At 44.4% G+C, this 21,815-nt stretch overlaps 1 protein-coding gene across 2 annotated transcripts in view; it reads left to right on the forward strand.

Annotated features, from left to right (window-relative positions):
- The window catches only part of LOC115177833 (SH3 and PX domain-containing protein 2A-like), a 39,804-nt gene that overhangs the window by 11,305 nt on the left and 6,684 nt on the right, over positions 1 to 21,815 (forward strand). For both annotated transcript variants that reach the window (XM_029738822.1, XM_029738821.1), the window contains 3 exons: positions 8,424 to 8,537; positions 12,399 to 12,482; positions 21,292 to 21,409. In XM_029738822.1, the coding sequence (XP_029594682.1) occupies positions 8,424 to 8,537; positions 12,399 to 12,482; positions 21,292 to 21,409 (316 nt within the window). The remainder of the gene's footprint in view (positions 1 to 8,423; positions 8,538 to 12,398; positions 12,483 to 21,291; positions 21,410 to 21,815) is intronic.

Here is a 21,815-nt window from a genome sequence, read left to right on the forward strand (position 1 = left end):
TTACTGAGGTGATATGCATGGGTAAAGCTAGCTTAGTGTTAGCCGCACCTCCCATGCTTTGAAATGGCCAGCCTGTTTCAATAAGCATGACACAGGGGGTACTTAGCTGGAAGGAAGCTTTGAGATGGGTCTCTCTCTCTCTCTCACACACACACACACACACACACACACACACACACACACACACACACACACGTTATGTTCTTCTATCCTCGTGGGGACCTAAAATTTATTTAAATTCAAAATCCTATTTTCCTTAACCTAACCCTTACCATAATCCTAACCTTTACCCGTAACCCAAACCCTGGACATAACCCCTCCACACACACACACACACACACACACACACACACACACACACACACACACACACACGCACACACACACACACACACACACACAGCGGTTCAAGTTCAAGGCCTGGGGACTTAGCCCAGGCATGCTGAGCGTGATATTTAGTCAACACGGTCTAATGAACTTCCTTCCACCACGCTATCCCCTTACACTTGTAACACAGCTAACAGTAACCAAACCCCCATGTTTTATGTTTTATGAAAACTTAAAGCAAGGTAACACAATCTCCACAGTGGGATGTGAGTTCCTCTGTCTACCGTCCTGTTAGACATTGTCAATAAAGATTTGGGGCCTCGAAATAAACTGTGACTTTCTAGGAAGGAACTGACCAGCTTGAGGATTCGGGTATCCTCATAACTTCCCCTCAGTTAGAATGATCAGACGATGCTTTGATGTATCCCATCTTGGGTGATTTTTATACATGGGATGTTTTATGTCTCTTTACATTTCCAATTTGCTACACCATCTTTTCAAACAAAGTTCACACTAAAGGGAACGAAAATGTGTTCAAAGGAACTTGTTATTAAAAGACTCTGATGTCATTAGAGGGATTTTGTCTGTTCTTCGTTTGATCCCATCCAACAAAATCATATCCCTAAGGCCTAACTAGGCGTTTATCATATCATATACTGTATCGACTTGGAGGTCTTGATGGGATTTCAATCCAATTTCCCTAATTAAATAATCTCGTTCAGGCCTCCCGAGTGGCGCAGCCGTCTAAGGCATTTTATTGCAGTGCTTCAGGCATCACTACAGACCCGGGTTCGATCCCAGACCGGGAGTCCCATAGTGCGGCGCACGATTGGACCAGCGTCGTCCAGGTTAGTGGAGGGTTTGGCCTGGGGGACTTTACTTGGCTCATCGCGCTTTAGTGACTCCTTGTGGAGTGCTGGGCACCTGCAGGCTGACTAAGCGGGCGGGTGTAAAGAAGCACGGTTAGGTGGGTCATGTTTCGGAGGACGCATGACTCGACCTTTGCCTCTCCCGAGCCCGTTGGGGAGTTGCAGCGATGAGACAAGATCGTAGTTGGATCGCAATTGGATATCACGCAATTGGGGAGAAAAAGGGGGTAAAATACAAACAAACGTAATAAAAAATGGTATAATCTCGTTCTGTATTAGCTTTAGATTTGATGACGTATATACTTTCCTGCAACCTATACCTTTATCTTGCTCACCCACAGGGTTTGTGTGATTAGATATAAGGATGAGAAAAGTCCCTGCCTTCCAGGCCTGATTCTCCAGTCTCGGTTTAGACCTCCCGAGCCTCCGTAATTATTCTGGTTCTATTTTAAGCCTCAGCTTTCTGTGTCCCGTAGTTCTGCTTACTCTGCAGAAAGCGTATGTTGTGGTTCAATTCAATATTCTGTCTTCCTGACTCGGGCTCAGCCGCATCCAACTCAGAGCTCATATCACATATCAGATCTGTTGTTCATTATGGCAAAGCAATGAAATGAGTAACACAATCGCGTCGCGGGATCCCTTGGTTTCCTCAAAGGCACGTTTGAAATAAGTGTCGTTGACGAAACGTTTTGATAGCCCCGTCCCGTTTCTCCGTTCCATCAGGCCAAGAAAGTGAAAGGAAAGGTTCTGTGGTGGTTTTGGATGGGGAAGTGTGTGGAATACTCCCCGCTTTGAAGCCCTGGCCAAACATCTGCTCTCTCTTTCCATCTCTCTCACTCTCTCTCCGCATATCCCTCACTTTAGCTCCCTACTGCTCTCTCTCTCTCTCTCTCTTTCTCTCTTTTTCATTCCAGCGCTCCATCTCTTTCTCACCTTCACCCCCGCTCTCTCCCTTTTTCAATTCTCACCCTCAGTCTCTCTCTGTCTCTGTCTCTCTGTCTCTGTCTCTGTCTCTGACTCTCTATCTCTCTCTGTCACCCACTCTCTCTATCTCCGTCTTTCTCTCCCTACTAGGCGTTTACCAGCCAATGATGAGTATGTTCTGCGCAATTACTGTAGCATTTGATTTCCACGTGACCTTATTCTCACTGAGCGAAAGGGGGAGATGGAGAGAGGGAAAGAGGGAAAGAGGGAGAAAGCACTGCACTCTGCTAAACCCAACCTATGCTCTACCAAAGCACAACACCGTGGAACTGCAGTTAGACTACTTATTCATGTCTGGGTTAAACCAGCAGTACTGTCAATGTTAAGAAGGTTTTGCAGCTGTCACTCTTTGACCTTTTAAGATAGTTATCTTTAGTTCCACATCATGAATCCGGTGAAGTAGAGGAAACTGGGTCATTTCTGTCAGGAAACAACCCGGACCCAGAATCTAGTGTTTATTATAGTCAAAGGCTGCCTAGAAAGTGGTCTAATTTAGTTTTGACAAGGCACCTGTACAATAAAAGGATCGTACTTAGACAGGAAATGAGCACTCGTGAGAGTATTCCTCTAAATGTCTTTTTACGCCGTTGCTTGAGGTCGAGTGAACTCAGCCTAAGCACGGTTTCTAGTCTGGCGTGTGGGAACCCAGTGGACACACACACACACACACACACACACACACACACACAGGTCCCTGCAACCAATAACACTGCCATGGTGACTGAAACCTCTTGAAACAACAGCCCTTCCCCTTTGCTTTCTACTCTACTGTCTGTTCATATGGTGGTCAATATGCAGTTCATTAGACGACCCGCCTTTTTATATGTTTTGTTTTAGCTTGTTTCATTTTTACAGCTGCCCCCAACCCCCCTTACTGCCCTGCCCCCCTGCCCGCGTCCCACCCCTGCTGGAGAATGACACTTGTTTTTCCACTTTTCCATGTTCTATGATTCATAACCTTTCGAGGAAAACATGGTCTATTTGTTGCTGTTTGAATCCCAGATTGACCCTTTAGTCTCTCTCTAGTCCACCTGCACTGTGATGTGTTCCATACACGTTCAGTACAGTCAAGCAAGAAATATAGCTATTTTAGAACATATAGTCATTTAAAATAACTGACCGTCAGCAAAGGTTATTGCATTCATAGTTGATGTAATATGGTAATGTTAGCCACTGTATGCTTCCAAGACATGTATGCTTCCAAAAACAGCTCTTGTAGCATATTATGATTAACTTATCGTTTAGGTGGTGTGGCCGTCCCACTACAGAAAATCAACATATTTTCTTTGTTTATTGGACAGGATAGATTGAAAGAAGTTTATAGGAGGAGAGGAATTCCTAAAGTGGTGGGTCAGATTTGAACCCATGCTCGCAGCGTTAGTACTTGAGGCAGTAGCGTTGACCGCTCGAACACCCTAGGCTACGTGAAACATTTTCTTGATTTGTCACACACAAAACACGACAAACCCCGCCAACAAACATAAAAGACACAACAAACATGGTCAACATCAGACAATGCCACGTAAACAGCTCAATCCCATGATACATCTCTTGGAGCCTAATTGAGCCGCCAAGCCAATTGGCTTCCACTGTGTGAATGGGAAAACCCTGACTCGAGTCTTCTCCAAGGGGGATGTCTTCTCTCTTCTCTGGGAAAATAGCGTTTATAGTCTGTCTGTCTGGAGGCTAAATGGCACGGCCAGAAAGAGGGAACGCCAACTAACTTCCTACTAACAACTGTCCTGAAAGAGAGAGAGAAGAGAAAAGAGAAAGAACCAGCTTCTGTCCATATTGGAGTTGGACAGAGTGAGTTTCCTGGAAAATGTTGACACACGGACAGTAGTTGGTTGAAACATATGAGAATGTTCCCTCGCTTTTTCTCTCTGGTCTCTCTCTCTCTCTCTTCCTCCACTGTCTCTCTCCACTCTGGTAACTGCCTATGTGTGACGAGATCCAGCAGCCTTTCTGTTTCTAATTTCTCTGCTCTTTTACCGCATCTGACTTTCTCCAGAACTGAATTTATAGGCGAACTGGGCCTTGTCAAAGCCATGTGGTGTCTGCCAGCCTGGGAGCTGAATGTATAGGAGAGCTGGGCCTTGTCAAAGCCATATGGTGTCTGCCAGCCTGGGAGCTGAATGTATAGGGGAGCTGGGCCTTGTCAAAGCCATATGGTGTCTGCCAGCCTGGGAGCTGAATGTATAGGGGAGCTGGGCCTTGTCAAAGCCATGTGGTGTCTGCCAGCCTGGGAGCTGAATGTATAGGGGAGCTGGGCCTTGTCAAAGCCATATGGTGTCTGCCAGCCTGGGAGCTGAATGTATAGGGGAGCTGGGCCTTGTCAAAGCCATATGGTGTCTGCCAGCCTGGGAGCTGAATGTATAGGGGAGCTGGGCCTTGTCAAAGCCATGTGGTGTCTGCCAGCCTGGGAGCTGAATGTATAGGGGAGCTGGGCCTTGTCAAAGCCATATGGTGTCTGCCAGCCTGGGAGAGAGAGACCAGGGCTAAACTAGTTTTTCTCATTTGCCTTTTCACAGCACACGCAAGTACATACACATACAAGTGCAAGCAGGCATGTTCGTGGATCCCTATATAGACACGCGCCCATGCTTGTATGCATACACTTTCACACAAACACACACGTTTGTGTACTCAGGCACAGTCTTTCCACGCACACAGCTGTGACCTATTTCTATCAGCCCCAACTAGGTAGGCAGTGATATACAGCCGTGGCAGCTCACACATGCAGCTGATAATGGCAGTCGCTCACCAGGACCCTGCCACATAGGGATTTAGGAGACTGTTTATCCTCCGCTTGTCAAGTCAGGTGACCTTTTGAAGAAAATGGCTCCTGAATTGTCTCTTTGCTAAACTATGGCCAAATTCCATAAAGGTGGATGGGTTGGATTATTTCCTTTTGAACTGTTGCGGTAACTTGATCTATAAAGTTTCTTTGCTAAAACTATGGCCAACTTCCATTGAGTAATAAAATAATAACAAAATAACACATAAAAGTGAATGTGTTTCGTATGGTATTGGCACATGGAATGAAGGACTTTAAAAAAGAAAGGAGAGCCCTACCGTACTGCCTCTCTCTACTATATGTGTTGAATGCCGTTCATCAAAACATATTTTCAGTCTAGGATCTAGCTAGCCTACAGTAGCATAATAATGAATTAGCATAGCATCAATGTCACAATGCCAAATTCACGTTGGCAGTTAGCACTGAGGGAAACCTATGCCTCTACAGTCAGTCCAACGTTAGCGTTTTCGCTAGGGTAAACATTAGCATAGCATCGTTTGTATAGCATTATTAGCATTTTGTGAAGCCAACCGATTCTGACAGGTTTCCAAACTCACTGTACTGTGTGCTATCAGACCCCAGACTCTGCTGTAATGTCTACAGTGGGACCTACTTTGAACTTTGTCTGCTAAATGACTTAAATGTAAATGTAAAATGTAACTTCAATGCCGTTTAGACAATGCCTATGGGTTGAAGCCTCAAACACCGTGGTGGACCATTCAGAGCTTCAAACATAGTATTGCAATAGTAGTCTTGTGTTATGAGTGACTTCCAACCTGGATTTATGGAAAACCAAGGAATGTTTGGGATGTTACTGGAATTTCGCAACCCTACCAATGACCAACGTTCTTTTTTTCCGATGAAGAAACTGTTGTACACAGACATATTTTCCATATGGGTCAAATAGGTCTCATTTCCCAATGTGACTTGGCATGTCTTGCAGGGACATAAAATGGGGCGTGTGAGGACTTGATTTACTGAAGTGTGTGTGTGTGTGTGTGTGTGTGTGTGTGTGTGTGTGTGTGTGTGTGTGTGTGTGTGTGTGTGTGTGTGCGTGTGGTATCAAACCACATTATAGGACCTCGCCATATAACTGTTAATACAGTCAAGAGCTGTTTGTTGGACTCCAATGTAGAGAAAATAATTGTTGTGCTCGTTGCCTCGCTCTCTTCTCTTTCATACTGTCAGAGCGTGTGAGCCATCCGTCAAGAGTGTGCCTGTGTGTGTTAGCATATGGCGTACGTCTGGGTGCGTTACAGGCTGCAGAAAGTCATAAATTTTCCTGTATCTTTGAGGTTCACTGAAAGGCAGCTTCCCTACTATTTACGACTCTGAATAGTCCACTTTGAACCTAAATGTTACGGATGAAATGCTTGGGGAGCCTCCGAACTCTGAATAGACAGTCGGAGAATCTGGATTCGTGCTACCACTGCAGAACTAAAACACAAAGACACATGCTAACTGTCAGGGAGGGATCGATGGCTTCTTTTCCTCTCTCTTTTTGTGAGTTTCGGTTTGGTTTGGTTCCCGATTCGACATGTGTTTTTGCATTCAATCAGGTCTAGGTAGAGGCGAGTCAATTCGAATCAAAAAGATGTATTGTCCCACAAACACCTCTCGAAATACCTGACTAGGATTTTTGTTGTTGTTGAGACTAAGTTCAAGTCAATCCTTAACTATTGCACTGATACAGGGTCAGCTCTTATTTAATCCCCTTGATGGTTTCAGGTTAAAACTCATTTATGGTCATCTGATCCTAGATCTGTGGTTCAGGGACAACTTCTACCGCCTTGAGCCTTAGTGTCCTCTGCACTCTGGGCACATAAAAAAAAAAAAAAAGTGAACCTAACCCTAGAGTGCTGATCTAGGATCAGGTTCTCCCTGTCCATATAATCTCAATTATTATGATTTAAAATGAAAAACTGATCCATGATCAGTACCGCTACTCTGAAACGTCTGGTGGTTTTGTAATGATAGCAGCTTTCCAAGCAGGTGAAAAGTTCCCTGGTTACATCACTTCACTACTCTCCATGTAGCAGATATAAATGAAATCCTGGACCAAGACAAACCTTAACACCCGATCAGTTCTGCAGGTCTTTGTGAATGTAGAACAGTTATTGTAATTTATAGCCTTAGCAAACTGCTGCGGATGAAGGAACTAGAACGATGACATATTTCCATTATTGAATGTAAATCAAAATGTGTAAGTGTGTTTGGAGTCCTAGCACAGCTATTAGTTGTCATGCCTAAGGCCTTAGTAACGATGGTAGTGATATTTAGCAGGGAGAATGGCTGGTGTGTGTTACCTAAGGCCTTAGTAACGATGGTAGTGATATTTAGCAGGGAGAATGGCTGGTGTGTGTTACCTAAGGCCTTAGTAACGATGGTAGTGATATTTAGCAGGGTGAATGGCTGGTGTGTGTTACCTAAGGCCTTAGTAACGATGGTAGTGATATTTAGCAGGGAGAATGGCTGGTGTGTGTTACCTAAGGCCTTAGTAACGATGGTAGTGATATTTAGCAGGGAGAATGGCTGGTGTGTGTTACGTAAGGCCTTAGTAACGATGGTAGTGATATTTAGCAGGGTGAATGGCTGGTGTGTGTTACCTAAGGCCTTAGTAATGATGGTAGTGATATTTAGCAGGGAGAATGGCTGGTGTGTGTTACCTAAGGCCTTAGTAACGATGGTAGTGATATTTAGCAGGGAGAATGGCTGGTGTGTGTTACCTAAGGCCTTAGTAACGATGGTAGTGATATTTAGCAGGGTGAATGGCTGGTGTGTGTTACCTAAGGCCTTAGTAACGATGGTAGTGATATTTAGCAGGGAGAATGGCTGGTGTGTGTTACCTAAGGCCTTAGTAACGATGGTAGTGATATTTAGCAGGGTGAATGGCTGGTGTGTGTTACCTAAGGCCTTAGTAACGATGGTAGTGATATTTAGCAGGGAGAATGGCTGATGTGTGTTGCCTAAGGCCTTAGTAACGATGGTAGTGATATTTAGCAGGGAGAATGGCTGGTGTGTGTTACCTAAGGCCTTAGTAACGATGGTAGTGATATTTAGCAGGGAGAATGGCTGATGTGTGTTACCTAAGGCCTTAGTAACGATGGTAGTGATATTTAGCAGGGTGAATGGCTGGTGTGTGTTACCTAAGGCCTTAGTAACGATGGTAGTGATATTTAGCAGGGAGAATGGCTGGTGTGTGTTACCTAAGGCCTTAGTAACGATGGTAGTGATATTTAGCAGGGTGAATGGCTGGTGTGTGTTACCTAAGGCCTTAGTAACGATGGTAGTGATATTTAGCAGGGAGAATGGCTGGTGTGTGTGCGTGTTGGTGTGTTTGTGTGTGTGTCTGTCTATTTTCTTTCTGTCATAGTGTATAAAGAATGTGTGTGTGTCTCCATGTGGCTCTGCACAAACTAATGTGTGTGTGTGTGTCTTTGTTATAGGTTGGTGGTTCGTCAGTACAGCCGAGGAGCAGGGTTGGGTGCCGGCCACATACCTGGACTCACAGAACGGCACTAGAGACGACCTGGAACTTAGCACCGTCAGGACAGGAGAAGGTAACACACACACACACACACACACCAGCCATTCTCCTTGCTAAATATCACTACCATCATTACTAAGGCCTTAGGCATGACAACTAATAGTTGTGCTTGGACAGCAGGAACCTGTCACGCCCTGACCTGAGAGAGCCGTTTTTCTCTGTTTGGTTAGGTCAGGATGTGACATGGGGTGGGCATTCTATGTGTCATATTTCTATGTTTTTTTTTTCTTTGATTGGCCTAGTATGGTTTCCAATCAGAGGCAGCTGTCTATCGTTGTCTCTGATTGGGAATCATACTTAGGCAGCCCTTTTTCCCTCCTTCAGTGTGGGATCTTGTTTTTGTCAGCTCAGTAAGCCTGCAGAACGTGACGTTCGTTTTTTCTTTGTTTGTTATTTTGTTTGTGTTCTGAGTTACAATAAATATAAATATGAGCACTTTCCACGCTGCACCTTGGTCTACTCCTTTTGACGATCGTCACAGAAGATCCCATCACCAAAGGACCAAGCAGCGTGATCAGGAGTGGACCTGGGAGGATATTCTGAACGGCAAGGGATCCTGGACGTGGGAGGAGATCCAGGCTGGATGGGATCGCCTCCCATGGCAACAGGGCGAGGCAGCGAGAGCAGAGAGGCGACGAGAAGAGGAACTAGCCAGGCAATGAGGCAAGCACAAGAGGCAGCCCCAAAAGACATTTGGGGGGGGGGCACATGGGGAGATTGGCAGAGTCTGGGTTCAGACCTGAGCCAACTCCCCGTGCTTATCGTGGGGAGCGAGTGACCGAGCAAGCACCGTGTTATGCGGGGATGCGCTGCTACAGCCCGGTGTGCTCGGTGCAAGCTTCCCGCAGTTGCCGTGCTAGAGTTGGCATTCAGCCAGGAAGGATTGTGCCGGCTCAGCGTTCCTGGTCTCCGGTACGTCTCTTTGGACCAGGTTATCCTGCGCCAGCTCTACGCAGAGTACCCCCAGTTCGCCAGCACAAACCTGCGCGACCTGTTCCAACGCCCCGCGCTTGCCGGGCTACGGGGGGTATCCAGCCAGGACGGGTTGTGCCAGTCATAAGCTCCAGACCTCCAGTGCGCCTCCAAGGCCCAGTGTATCCTGCGCCAGTTCTACGCACTGTGTCGCCAGTGCTCCTGCACAGCCCAGTTCGTCCTGTGCCAGCGCCCCGCACTTGCCGGGCTAAAGTAAGCATACAGCCAGGACGGGTTGTGCCAGCCATAAGCTCCAGACCTCCAGTACGCCTACACGGCCCAGTATACCCTGTGCCTGCTCTGCGCACCCGGCCTCCAGCGACGTTCCCTAGTCCAGAGCTCCCAGTTACAATAAATATAAATATGAGCACTTTCCACGCTGCACCTTGGTCTACTCCTTTTGACGATCGTCACAGAACCTCGAGGACCGGGGTCAGAGCAGGAAACAGACACTGTAACGAACCCAGTGTCTGTTTCCGAAGGAGTCTCGTTTTGTCATGACCTCTTTTTTTTGTTGCAATAATGTCTAGTCTGATTGTTTGGAGGGCATATTTCATCACTAGAGAATAAGCTCCCTTCCCTTTTGGTGCTTTGGGATGACACTGTAGCGCCTTAGCTGTGTGTTACACCCAGGCAGGCAGACATGCACACACAGACATACACACACACAGACATACACACACACATACACTCCCCCACCATTAAAGTCATATTACCTCTGTTTTCCATCGGTTTTAGTAAACCATGGAAACTACCTGGTATAGTGTAGTCATTATGCCGTAATGCTTTGTGTGTCATAGACTGCCACCAAGGTATGCAAGGCTCTCTCCCTGTCCCTCATTAAGACACATTGCTTTATGATCCTCGCGCTGGCCCATGGCACTGTTACACTGTAAACTGGCACGCCACATCCCAGCATGTGATGACAGGCCCTCTGCAGCTGCCGTGGCCCCCAGCTCCCCTTAATGCAGACTGCAGTCACTCCACAGAGAGAGAGAGAGAGAGAGAGAGAGAGAGAGAGAGAGAGAGAGAGAGAGAGACGTACTGGGCTGGCAGTGAAAGTCTGTGATAGCCTTTAAGGAAAAATAATTTAATGTAGCTGGAGCCTGGAAATACCTAGGGATCTGAGTCAGGCACACACACAGAGAGGGAATACAGACGCACACACACACCCCACAGATATTACATCCCTCCCATCCCGCAAAACCCCTCCTTTATCAACACCTTCCCCATTAGAGCCTGCCGACTCAGTTTTCACACACCACTGCATATCTCATATCTCAAGTAACTATCCTGTCTCCCCTACTCTCCCAACCCCCCCTCATACTCATTAAGCCCCAGTCTGCTGTCATATTAACCAATAGCAGACTGTAGCTAGCTCACTGAGGAGGAACGACAGGGCCTGGTAGGTCTGGTCTATTGGAATTACCCTGAAATAACGTCTGCCTTTGTGGCTGTCTCCAATCGGATATTTCAATTAGGAGGTCAATGGGAGAGAGAGAGAGAGAGATGAGAGTCATTTGATTCTGTCCTCCTCTCCCCACTCCTCTGTGTCTCCCTCCTCCTCTTCCCTCCACTATGAAGGGAGCGATGACAGTAATTTCATTCTGTCCTCCCTCCTCGTCACTCGTTCCTCCATTCTGAAAGTCTGGTTTATTTCCCACTAGGGAATGCATTAAGGAAGGGAGGACAATGACGAGTCATCACCAGAAAGCAACGAGTTGGACAGTATCATAAAGGGCTGTTTAGGGGGAACTTGTGTCAACTTTAGTGGTGTTGCAAGAGTGGTCCCTGCGTATAAGGGGGCCTGGAACGGAACAGTTTACCAGAGGACGTAGCAAGCTGTTACGGTAGGCTAACAGGCTAACATGAAGATTTACCCTTATCTATTTTCTCCTATACAGTTGCTAGAAAACCCATTAGCAACACATTGGACAACATATGTACTTTGCTGGGTAATCTTAAACCATGTGTACAGTACGCTAGGGGCTAGTATGATACTATGCCACACAGATGTAGCATGTCTGTGACCATTTGAAAGGTCCCAGATACACAAAACGTTATGTATGGGGATTGGCCTTCTAGAATACAGTCGTGGTGAGAACCTTGAAGACCAACAGATTTCAGTATTCCAGACACACTAGATTGGATGATACTGTATCATATCACGTCAACATGTCATCAGTGCCATAGAAATAGAATGAATAGAACAGGCTTTTCAAGCTCTAACCCTGGCATTTTGTAATGAATGGAGACACCCTTTCTATTCATTATATTTCCATGATACATCATGTCATCATTGCCATAGAGAGAGAATGAATAGAACAGGCTTGTAAGCTCCAACCCTGGCAATGTGCAATGAATGGAGACGCCCTTTCTATGCATTCTATTTCTATGATTACTACTTCCTATTTTAATGTGGGGCTTGTTCTTTTGATGACAGACGATATGGAGGATAGTTTCTCTCTCGTAAGGAAATATCTCTGTATTTATGACCTAGCTGTCACTGTCCTCAGGATGTCTGTGGTTCCACTCTTCCTTTATATTGTCAGTATAACTCAGTCCCCAGAAATACACACCCTTTAAGAAGTTTAGCTGCTTGACTGAAACGCGTGCGTGAACTCTGAAGACAGATATGATAAATATCATAGGAGTGATTATCATGACAGCAATGTATATAAATTCTTTCTAAAAAATAGCATTTGCTACTACACTATTACAAATCATGTTATTTACTATGCATAGCTTAAAATGGACACCATTTATTTGCTGGCTTTCCATGTAATGTTTTCACCATCCTACTAACTAATGACAGCTTTTTGCCTTCTTTCAGTTTATAATACGCTTCTTAAGTTCATGTTTCTTTGTTTTTCTTTGGTTTCTCCATCCATCCCTTCATCAGTTACTAAGAGACGCAAGGCTCATCTGAAGAGACTGGACCGCAGATGGACCTTGGGGGGCATAGTGAACCGCCAGCAGAGTCGAGGTGAACACACACACACACACACACACACACACACACACACACACACACACACACACACACACACACACACACACACACATACACAGACATACACACACACACACACACACACACACACACACACACACACAGACATACACACACACACACACGCACACGCACACACACAAACAAACACACAGGCACTCTCAAGTGGCCTCTCTCAGAACCGCACACACTCATTCCTTCATCGTAAGAAAACTCATTTACATCCATGACAGTCAGCCAACAACAACTCCAGCTTAACCCCAACATCACAAACAGCACATTGGGTGGTCGTGTAGATTTCAGCTCCCCGAGTTACATTTACCACACTTTTCTCTACTTTTAGAAAGATCATTATTTCTTCATTTTGCTCAGCGTAACAGAATAATGTACTAACATTAAACAGATTAGATAATGAGGGCTATTTGATTCAGACAGCACAACAGTAACAACCTTGTTGGATTATAACTGCTCTAAACATTGCTGTGTGTAGTGCTACTTCATGTACTTATACAACTCCCTCCAGGTTCAAAACCATTAGATTTTAATGACTGAGTTTTTAGTGAACATTTATTGGTAAAGATATGTTCTCACACTCTTGAATGTATCACATTGCAAAGCTCCCCTGGGCACTGCAATACTGGAATATGTCTCAATGGAGAGTTGCTGTTGAGTCATAATGAATTCTCTTTGATGGACCCAGACAGACATGAGCCTATGTCTCATATTGTCTAGTATCTAATCAAAACTGGTCCAAGGTCAGCTTTGCATTTATCCTCTAATGGTTATGGTTAGAATCCGGGCAAGGTAAGCTGATCCTAGATCTGTGGCTATTAAAAAGCTACTTCTACCCATATTTGATCAAAAAAGTAGTCACTATATTGAAGGATGAAGTTGTTATATACGCTGATTGAAGGTCAGTTAGATGTTGTCTGTCATTGATATAGATAGGATTTGGGGAGGCTGATCCTGGATCTGTGTCTGTGGCCTACTTCTACCTAGAGCCAGAGTCATTTCTCATCCCTCTAATAAGACCAGGCGAGATCAGCCATCTGGTTTTAGGATTAGTTTTCACCCACTCACCCCACCTGGCTCTGTCTTTTGTCTATTTGTCTATTTGTTTACTGAAACTGACCTGGGACTCATATAACTTCTCAGGCTACCAATAACATACATGGGGTGTGACTCACCTGGTGTAGCTTAACTCTGATCCCAGACCAGTCAAAGAGACAATAAACATAAGTGATTCAACAGAGCTCATCCAACACAGGGGGAACTTGTGTCAGATGGTATGAGTTAGTGCCTGTGTTGATGAATTTTATACAGGCCTATGATGACCTATATACTTCATGGCCAGGCGTTTTTCCTAACCACATGACCTGACCAGGAAAAACTCCACTTCCTAGTTGTAGTCTTACTAATCTATAACTTGGGACATCGTTTTTCCTTTTTAGATGCTCAGGAAAACCCCCAGGTCCTATTTATACTGCACAGGAGAAAAAATACTAGTTCAATACCCAGCCAACGATTTCCATGTGATGACTACATCCAGCTCTTCTGGATACTTTTGGTGAATGTACTAATATGGGCTGCCAGAGCCTCGCCATAGTCTCCAGCCAGAGCTGAGCGAAGCATGTACAGTTACAGTGGGGGAAAAAAGTATTTGATCCCCTGCTGATTTTGTACGTTTGACCACTTACAAAGAAATGATCAGTCTATAATTTTAATAGTAGGTTTATTTGAACAGTGAGAGACAGAATAACAACAAAACAATCCAGAAAAACACATGTCAAAAATGTTATAAAATTATTTGCATTTTAATGAGGGAAATAAGTATTTGACCCCTCTGCAAAACATGACTTAGTACTTGATGGCAAAACCCTTGTTGGCAATCACAGAGGTCAGACGTTTCTTGTAGTTGGCCACCAGGTTTGCACACATCTCAGGAGGGATTTTGTCCCACTCCTCTTTGCAGATCTTCTCGAAGTCATTATTAAGGTTTCGAGGCTGACGTTTGGCAACTCGAACCTTCAGCTCCCTCCACAGATTTTCTATGGGATTAAGGTCTGGAGACTGGCTAGGCCACTCCAGGACCTTAATGTGCTTCTTCTTGAGCCACTCCTTTGTTGCCTTGGCCGTGTGTTTTGGGTCATTGTCATGCTGGAATACCCATCCACGACTCATTTTCAATGCCCTGGCTGAGGGAAGGAGGTTCTCACCCAAGATTTGACGGTACATGGCCCCGTCCATCGTCCCTTTGATGCGGTGAAGTTGTCCTGTCCCCTTAGCAGAAAAGCACCCCCAAAGCATAATGTTTCCACCTCCATATTTGACGGTGGAGATGGTGTTCTTGGGGTCATAGGCAGCATTCCTCCTCCTCCAAACACGGCGAGTTGAGTTGATGTCAAAGAACTCCATTTTGGTCTCATCTGACCACAACACTTTCACCAGTTGTCCTCTGAGTCATTCAGATGTTCATTGGCAGACTTCAGATGGGGCTGTATATGTATTCTTGAGCAGGGGGACCTTGCAGGATTTCAGTCCTTCACGGCGTAGTGTGTTACCAATTGTTTTCTTGGTGACTATGGTCCCAGCTGCCTTGAGATCATTGACAAGATCCTCCCGTGTAGTTCTGGGCTGATTCCTCACCGTTCTCATGATCATTGCAACTCCACGAGGTGAGATCTTGCATGGAGCCCCAGGCCGAGGGATATTGACAGTTCTTTTGTGTTTCTTCCATTTGCGAATAATCACACCAAATGTTGTCACCTTCTCACCAAGCTGCTTGGCGATGGTCTTGTAGCCCATTCCAGCCTTGTGTAGGTCTACAATCTTGTCCCTGACATCCTTGGAGAGCTCTTTGGTCTTGGCCATGGTGGAGAGTTTGGAATCTGATTGATTGATTGCTTCTGTGGACAGGTGTCTTTTATACAGGTAACAAGCTGCGGTTAGGAGCACTCCCTTTAAGAGTGTGCTCCTAATCTCAGCTCGTTACCTGTATAAAAGACACCTGGGAGCCAGAAATCTTTCTGATTGAGAGGGGGTCAAATACTTATTTTCCTCATTAAAATGCAAATCAATTTATAACATTTCTGACATGCGTTTTTCTGGATATTTTTGTTGTTATTCTGTCTCTCACTGTTCAAATAAACCTACCATTAAAATTATAGACTGATCCTTTCTTTGTCAGTGGGCAAATGTACAAAATCAGCAGGGCATCAAATACTTTTTTCCCCCACTGTAGGTAGCTAGCTCTCTCAGAGGAGTAACAGCAGGAGGAATGGGCTGGCTGGAATAGGCTGGTGGGAAGTGTGAATGTGGGGCAGTAGCCCGTACTGAAGCCTTGCTTTAATCACAGACAGGAGCCTATAACAGTGGATGTAACCACTTTTGTGTGTGTCAGCCACTGATGTAACTGTTGCCATGAAGGACTCAGGACAATCATTGCGTGAGGCATAATTAGAAGTCTTTGTCATATCATGTATTTTTTTGTAGTACTACTGATATTGATTACTGCATTGTCGGGAAAGAGCAGACAAGAAAGGCATTTCACTGTACCAAAAACTTGATATCAATATTCTATACCAATATCATATCCAATATCCCAGATGACTTCACTTGAGACTCTGGGTCAACGTACTGTACATGCCTGTGTAAGGATGTTGTACTAGAGACATCGACCAGCAAAAACAGATAGTAGTGATATATTGTCCCCTGTTGCGGCTGACACATTTTAACAGCCAGGTTTTCAGGTCATTTGGCAGACCAGTGTTGCTTTCAGCTGGCACCATCAGAAGCACTGCTGCATGCTAACTAATTTATGACTTCTGGATTAGAGGCCTTGTTTCCACCCTACAAAATGATCCCTCCATGAAAATACTGCTGACTGTGGTCGGAAACTTTGTTTTTGAATTTGTTCCTTTTTCCACGTATCTAATTCTCCTATTCTCTCTCTCTCTCTCTCTCTCTCTCTCTCTCTCTCTGTCTTTCTCTCTCTCTCTCTCTCTCTCTCTCTCTGTCTTTCTCTCTCTCTCTCTCTCTCTTCCTTTTTACTCCTTCCTCTTTACTCATTCCTCTTTACTCCTTCCTCTTTACTCATTCCTCTTTACTCCTTCCTCTTTACTCCTTCCTCTTTACTCATTCCTCTTGTCGCTGTTCTGAAGTGGTAATGAGTGTCATGAATGCCAGGCGAGGCATGTTTGTATCAGGCAGCACATATAGGGCGCCTTGAGGCAGCATGCACAGGCCATTTCAAGTAGTGCTGAGTGATTAGTGCTTTTTGGGGTCGGTTCGGTTTCGGTTCGATTATAAAAAAACAAACGCGGTTTTCGATACATTTTTTTAAACATTAAATTCATTGTGAAATAATGTCATTAAAATGATTTTAATGGACATTCCAAAGCCAAAAATAGAACATCCAATTGCCCAAACATTGAAAATATTCCATTGTCTCTGTCAGGTCCACATTGGGTAGACATCAATAGGAAAAGAAAGAATCACTGTGAAAGAATATTTCACTTGTGTATATTACTTTTTATTTGAGAACTTTATTATCTTGAATTCCTTAAAGTCATCATCTCATCTCTGCTCAGGCAGTAACAGCCAAACAACGTTATCTCTGTTCTCCCCACATTGTGCTGTCTTTAGTCACCCTATTTAGCTAAGCTAGCTTGCCTTAGTATGCTGCAGAGCTGTCTGACAAAATCATTTTACTAGTCCTTCAAAGTTGATAAGGCACACTTTGACAAACTGTCTCTATCCCTCTCTCATCATTGAGTACATTCCTCTCTCATTCAGTCTATGCAGTCTGTGTATAGTAAAAGTGTATCCATCTCTGTCTGTACCAAAAAGAACAGGTGCAATGGATTATGGTCATTGTAGTTAATTACCTAATTTCTGCACTGAACTAGATTGAATATTTGCTTAGCCAGGCATCCCACATGGTTCTTGACTTGATTTATTATTATTTGATTTCTCACTGGAGAAATGGAGGGTTGGGCTCATAAAAAAACTAAAAACTAAATGGAATTCAAGTAATTGAACCAATGTCGGATAATCGCTCAGCACTAGTTTCTAGGAAGCTAAAAGTAGAGTTAAGCGTATCAGGGACATGATCATTGACCATAAAGAATACTTAGAATTACTCTACCCTGAGTGTTCTCTCCATAGACATAAATAATGGATAAATACCATATCTCATGGTTCGCTCTATGAAGATGCACTCTCGTCATTAGACACGGACTCTTTCTTAATTTATCTTTCCACGATCACATAAATACTCTACCCACCTCCTGCTCAACCTTATTGCAAGAATTTTGAGAAAGAGGTGAGCAGAGAAGATGGAAGGAATTAAGGAAAGATTCACTGAGAAAGAAGCATGCCTGAGTTAGAGAGAGGAAAGTAGGGAGTCTAACCGTACAATATTAATGAATTGTCTTCTTAACAACGTGTCTGAAACTACCCAGAAACACTCTTTACTAATGGAATACTTGACCCATTTGCTAAGAAATATCATATTTTTCCCAGTAGTCAAGGTTTTAGTTACCGTGGAAACGAGATAGTAAACAAGATAAGGAGGGAAGATAAGTGCCAGGTGCTAAATCTTATGGATTAACACCACAGAGGAGGAAGAAAAATGGATTACTTTGTTGTTGTTCCTTCCCTACATCAGGTCAATGGGTCTAAAGTTGTTAACTTTATCGCCAAAATACTCCCAAAGAAGACAAAGGAGGAAGCTAAATGGATCGCTTTGTCATTGTTTTATAGTTCACTTACTCTGACCCTACCTCAGGTCAATGGGCCTGCCTTTGGTAACTTTATCTGCAAAAATACTCCCAAGAAAAACAAATGGATCCCTTGTTATTGCATTGTTCGGTCAAACCCACAAATTCTTCTCACCCAATGTTAGGTCAGTACAGTCTGATTGGCTGGTCCGATGAAATCCATAGTTGTTAATTGGCTAGTGACAGCAGGATGACCTCATCTCATTGATTACTTCGTGTTGTTGACAGGGCAAGTCGTTGGGTCAAACACTCTATCCAGTCTCCTCCACCCTGTTCCTCTGTCTGTATGTCTAGAGAGCGGGATCAGTTACAGCAGAGTCTAATGTGATTTATGGCAGTGTGCTGATAACCTCCTTCTCAACTCACTGTTTGGGGCTTTGGGCCCAGTTGACTGGTCAAACACTCACTAAGACAGTGTGAGACGCAGATACACATACAGTACATGTCCGGAGAGCATGCTCACACACATGATATGTATGTTTGAATACACACGCACACTCACAGGCATGCGCACACTCACAGGCATGCAAGCGCGCGCGCACACACACACACACACACACACACACACAGACACAAACCCACACTCGCACCATATTCCCTCTCCACCTGTAAGTACTCAGACATCCTCAACCACACACACACACACCCCTAACCTACACACACTCCCTGTGCTACCCAGTCCCAAAGCCCCTAGACATTCCTTACAGCTCTCTATAATTGACCCAAGCCCCTCAGCTCCCTCTGGAATGACAGGCAGCAGTAGAATGTGTTCCCACTAAAACCTCACCTCACCCCACCCATTGTAAACAGACTGACACACACACGTTCACACCTCTGAAATTCCTCTATTTCTCCTTTTTCACTTCCCCATCCCACCCAGGGACACATTGGATGTGTCCCAAATGACACTATAGTCATCCTATAGTGCACTATTTATTGCATATTGCACTGCTATTGACATAGTCAAAGGTAGTGCACTATATGGGGTAATATAGGGGATCATTTGAGTCACAAGCCATTCTCACTGGACCAACTCCGATTATCTCCCTGTCTTTATCCCCATTCCCTCCCATGCCCCTGTATATCCAACCCATTGAAGCAACAGCTGCTTAAAGTGGCCCTATCTATCTACCCCCCACTACTACCCCTCATACTTACACTTGGCTTTTCCCACAGTAGTTGAATCCCCCTACGGATCATCCCACTCTAGAGTGGCCGTGGGGATTTCCCTTGTCTCCAAGTGGAGCCAGATACAGATCTGAGAGCTTCCACAGGTTCCTTATCTCCAACAGGGAGGCTCCGGCTTCATACTGCAGCTCTGGAGCTCTGCAGCCATTTCAAAGGGATCCAGTCTGCAGTGTTGTTCACTCAGCAGTGTTTACAGTGGCTTGTGAAAGTACTCACCCCCTTGGCATTTTTCCTATTTTTTTGCCTTACAACCTGGAATTAAAATAGATTTTTGGGGGGGTTTGTATAATTTGATTTACACAACATGCCTACCACTTTGAAGATGCAAAATATTTTTTATTGTGAAACAAACAAAAAAACAAAACTTGAACGTGCATAACCATTCAAACATTTAAATGTTTCCCCTTAAACCACTTGATTGTTGCTTTAGCAGTATGCTTAGGGTCATTGTCCTGCTGGAAGGTGAACCTCTGTCCCAGTCTCAAATCTCTGGAAGACTGAAACAGGTTTCCCTCAAGAATTTCCCTGTATTTAGTGCCATCAATCATTCCTTAAATTCTGACCAGTTTCCCAGTCCCTGCCGATGAAAAACATCCCCACAGCATGATGCTGCCACCACCATGCTTCAAAAGCAATGGCTTTTTTTCTTGCCACTCTTCCGTAAAGCCCAGCTCTGTGTAGTGTACGGCTTAAACTGGTCCTATGGACAGATACTCCAATCTCCGCTATGGAGCTTTGCAGCTCCTTCAGGGTTATCTTTGGTCTCTTTGTTGCCTCTCTGATGAATGCCCTCCCTGCCTGGTATATGAGTTTTGGTGGGCGGCCCTCTCTTGGCAGGTTTGTTGTGGTGCCATATTCTTTCCATTTTTTAATAATGGATTTAATGGTGCTTCGTGGGATGTTCAAAATGTGGGATATTGTTTTATAACTCAACCCTGATCTGTACTTCTCCACAACTTTGTCCCTGACCTGTTTGGAGTGCTCCTTGGTCTTCATGGTGCCCCTTGCTTGGTGGTGCCCCTTGCTTAGTGGTGTTGCAGAATCTGGGGCCTTTCAGAACAGCTGTATATATACTGAGATCATGTGATAGATCATGTGACACTTAGATTGCACACAGGTGGACTGTATTTAAATAATTATGTGACTTCTGAAGGTAATTGGTTGCACCAGATCTTATTTAGGGGCTTCATAGCAAAGGGGGTGAATACATATGCACGCACCACTTTTCCGTTTTTTTTTTTAATAATTTTTTTAAACAAGTAATTTTTTTCATTTCACTTCACCAATTTGGACTATTTTGTGTATGTCCATTACATTAAATCCCCAGAAAAATCAATTTAAATTACAGGTTGTAATGCAACAAAATAGGAAAAATGCCAAGGGGGTGAATACTTTTGCAAGGCACTGTATTATGGGTCCACAGTGGGTCCTGGCTGGGTTGCCTCTGTCACATTCTAGCTGTGATAAGGAAGGGTTTAAGTGTTGTGGATGTGATGAGAGGTTTGGCCAGTAGAGGGTGCTGTTTTGTGTTTGTATTGGAGGATACATTTGGAATGGAAACAATAAGGGTATGCATGCTGGCTTGAACAAATAAAACAGATAAAATGTCTAACTGGGTGATTCCCGATACTTTTACCTCTGTGTTGCTTTCTAAGAGAACATTCATTGATTGAAATACTTTGCTTGTTTCAGTAGATATCTCTTCACTGGGAAATTCAAGGGGAGTTTTCCAAGGGGTTCATTACTGGGATTTACTGAACAGAAATGTTGATTCCCTCCTTTTTTTCTGTCCTTCCTTCCATCGACCTGTGTAGAAGAGAAGTACATGACAGTGCAGCCGTACGCCAGCCAGGGGAAGGACGAGATCGGCTTTGAGAAAGGGGTCACCGTGGAGGTCATCCAAAAGAACCTGGAGGGCTGGTGGTACATCAGGTGAGCATCACCTCCTCCCATTTGTCCTTACTGTGGAGGGCTTCCTCTGATTGGTCCTCACCATGGAGTGACAAGCACCTTAGCCAATGGAAAACATTGCTCCGGTTAGGAATTCACACCTATTTGTGATTTTATGTTGGATGGGTTCAGTTCCAAATACAATTAAATCCTTCACTCCCTTCAACAAGACCAATAGGCTAGGGAAGTGAGTGAATGATCATATTGGAATCGGACCAAAAGTTAAAGTACATTTTCTCACACTCTAATGAAATGAGTCCCCAGAGAGAGCATTTCTATCGTTATTTTCGGAGATGTGATCAAGGCAGAGGTACATCTCATCTGGTGAATGGTATTGTAAACCATTAACATATGTGGCTCGTTGGAGATCCTGTGAATGCGTTGTGTG

Source organism: Salmo trutta, chromosome 38 (assembly GCF_901001165.1).
Source record: "Salmo trutta chromosome 38, fSalTru1.1, whole genome shotgun sequence".
Lineage (NCBI taxonomy): Eukaryota > Metazoa > Chordata > Actinopteri > Salmoniformes > Salmonidae > Salmo > Salmo trutta.